Source organism: Mirounga leonina, unplaced genomic scaffold (assembly GCF_011800145.1).
Source record: "Mirounga leonina isolate KUSES-001 unplaced genomic scaffold, KU_Mleo_1.0 Mir_166, whole genome shotgun sequence".
NCBI lineage: Eukaryota > Metazoa > Chordata > Mammalia > Carnivora > Phocidae > Mirounga > Mirounga leonina.
This window is the reverse complement of record NW_023270418.1, coordinates 25,177,861-25,179,593: the sequence shown is the minus strand read 5'-3', so window position 1 is coordinate 25,179,593 and position 1,733 is coordinate 25,177,861. Positions and strand designations below refer to the sequence as shown.

At 39.6% G+C, this 1,733-nt stretch overlaps 1 protein-coding gene across 1 annotated transcript; it reads right to left on the bottom strand.

Annotated features, from left to right (window-relative positions):
* Window positions 1-393: 393 nt before the first annotated feature.
* Window positions 394-1,386, bottom strand: LOC118016277 (olfactory receptor 5D13-like). Its single transcript, XM_035013718.1, is given in 4 exon segments — window positions 394-717; window positions 719-794; window positions 796-1,207; window positions 1,281-1,386. Coding segments are annotated over 4 exon segments (918 nt in total).
* Between the last annotated feature and the right edge of the window lie 347 nt (window positions 1,387-1,733).

Genomic DNA, 1,733 nt, shown 5'->3' with positions numbered 1-1,733 from the left:
CTTCTCTGTGTGTCCTTTTTTCTGTCTCTTATATGGACACACTTGTTGGATTTAGGGTCCCACCTAATCCAGTGTGATCTCATCTCAATCCTTATCTTAATTACATCTGTAAAGATCCTATTTTCAAATAAGGCCACATTCTGAGCTTCTGGTTGGACATGGATATTTGGGGAGACACTATTCAACCTGCAACACTATGTTACTTCACATATAATTCATAGCTCTTTTACTAAACTTTGGAGTGAATAGAAATCAAATGATCAAATAACTGGTTTATTACAATAGATTTTAATCCAGTGAATAGATGAAAAGATTAGAATCCATCATCTCTACTAGAAGCATCAAACAATTCTCCATATTAATAAATCAAATCTCTTTTGTAAATACAAATCTTCAACAAAATTGTATTAAGTGATTTATTAACTTCCTGACACTCCTCTTCACATCTTTGTTTCGGAGGCTATAGATCAGAGGGTTCAGCATGGGAATTACCACTGTATAAAATAAAGAAACTACTTCGACTATGAGCCACGAGTTTTGGGAGTTGGGTACACAATAAAGGAACAGGATAGTCCCATGGAAGATGGTGATGGCAGTCAGGTGGGAGGCACAAGTGGAGAAGGCTTTTTGGCGTCCACCAGCAGAAGACATTTTTAAGACCGTGACAAAAATGAAAATATAAGTAGTGAGGATGGTGACCAGGCTGCTCACCTCATTTGAATATGGCGATGACGAAACAAAGCACTTGGCTGATGTAGGGGTCAGAACAGGAGACGGAGACAATGACAGAGTGAGCCACAGAAGGATAATGTCAGGAGAAAATAGGTGAGTGTCAGGGGAGAGACTATACCCCATATGTAGGGCCCTGACCCCAATGACGCACACAGTTTTTGGGACATGACAACCGTGTAGAGCAGAGGGTTACAAATGGCCACAAATTGGTCATAGGCCATCACTGCCAACATGAATGTTTCTGTCACTGCACATATACAAGTCAAGAAGAACTGCATGATGCAGCCTATGAAAGAGATGGTTCTGTCTTCCACCACCAAGTTCTCCAACAGTTTGAGTGTGACTGCGGTGGAATAACAGAAATCAACAAAGGACAGGTGGCTGAGGAAAAAGTACATGGGCGTGTGGAGTTGGGGACTGACCCTGATGATCATGATCATGCTCAGTTTGCCCACCACGGTGACTGTGTATCTTACTGCAGCAATTCTAAGAAACTTATTTAACAGTAAATATCAAACCACAAAATCCAAGTCTCTTGAATTGCATACTGGTCAGGAATACCAGGAACAGGGGAATCTGGAGGTGTGGGTATTCTGAGAAGCCCAACAGGGTGAATGTGGCGCCAATACTCTGATTTCCTTCTGCAAACAACATGATCGCAGTTGGAGAAAAACCTGAAATAAAATAAAAATAATAACGATGATAATAATGATAGCACATTTCTATGACATTTACCATGTGGCAGGCATTGTGCTAAAACTTTAAAATATATAGATTCAGATCTTCAAATAACACTGTGAATTATAAAATAAGTAGCCTCATATTTTACTTAAGGATGGGGAGGCATGTATAAGTTAAGGAACTTGTTTGAGGTTACACAGCTTATTAGTGATGAGCTGGGTTTGGAAGTTGATCCTGAGTGACAGAACACAAATCAAGTTTAGGGACAGATAGAAAACTACTGTATATTGTTGTAGAAAACATGTATCAGTTCCATCATT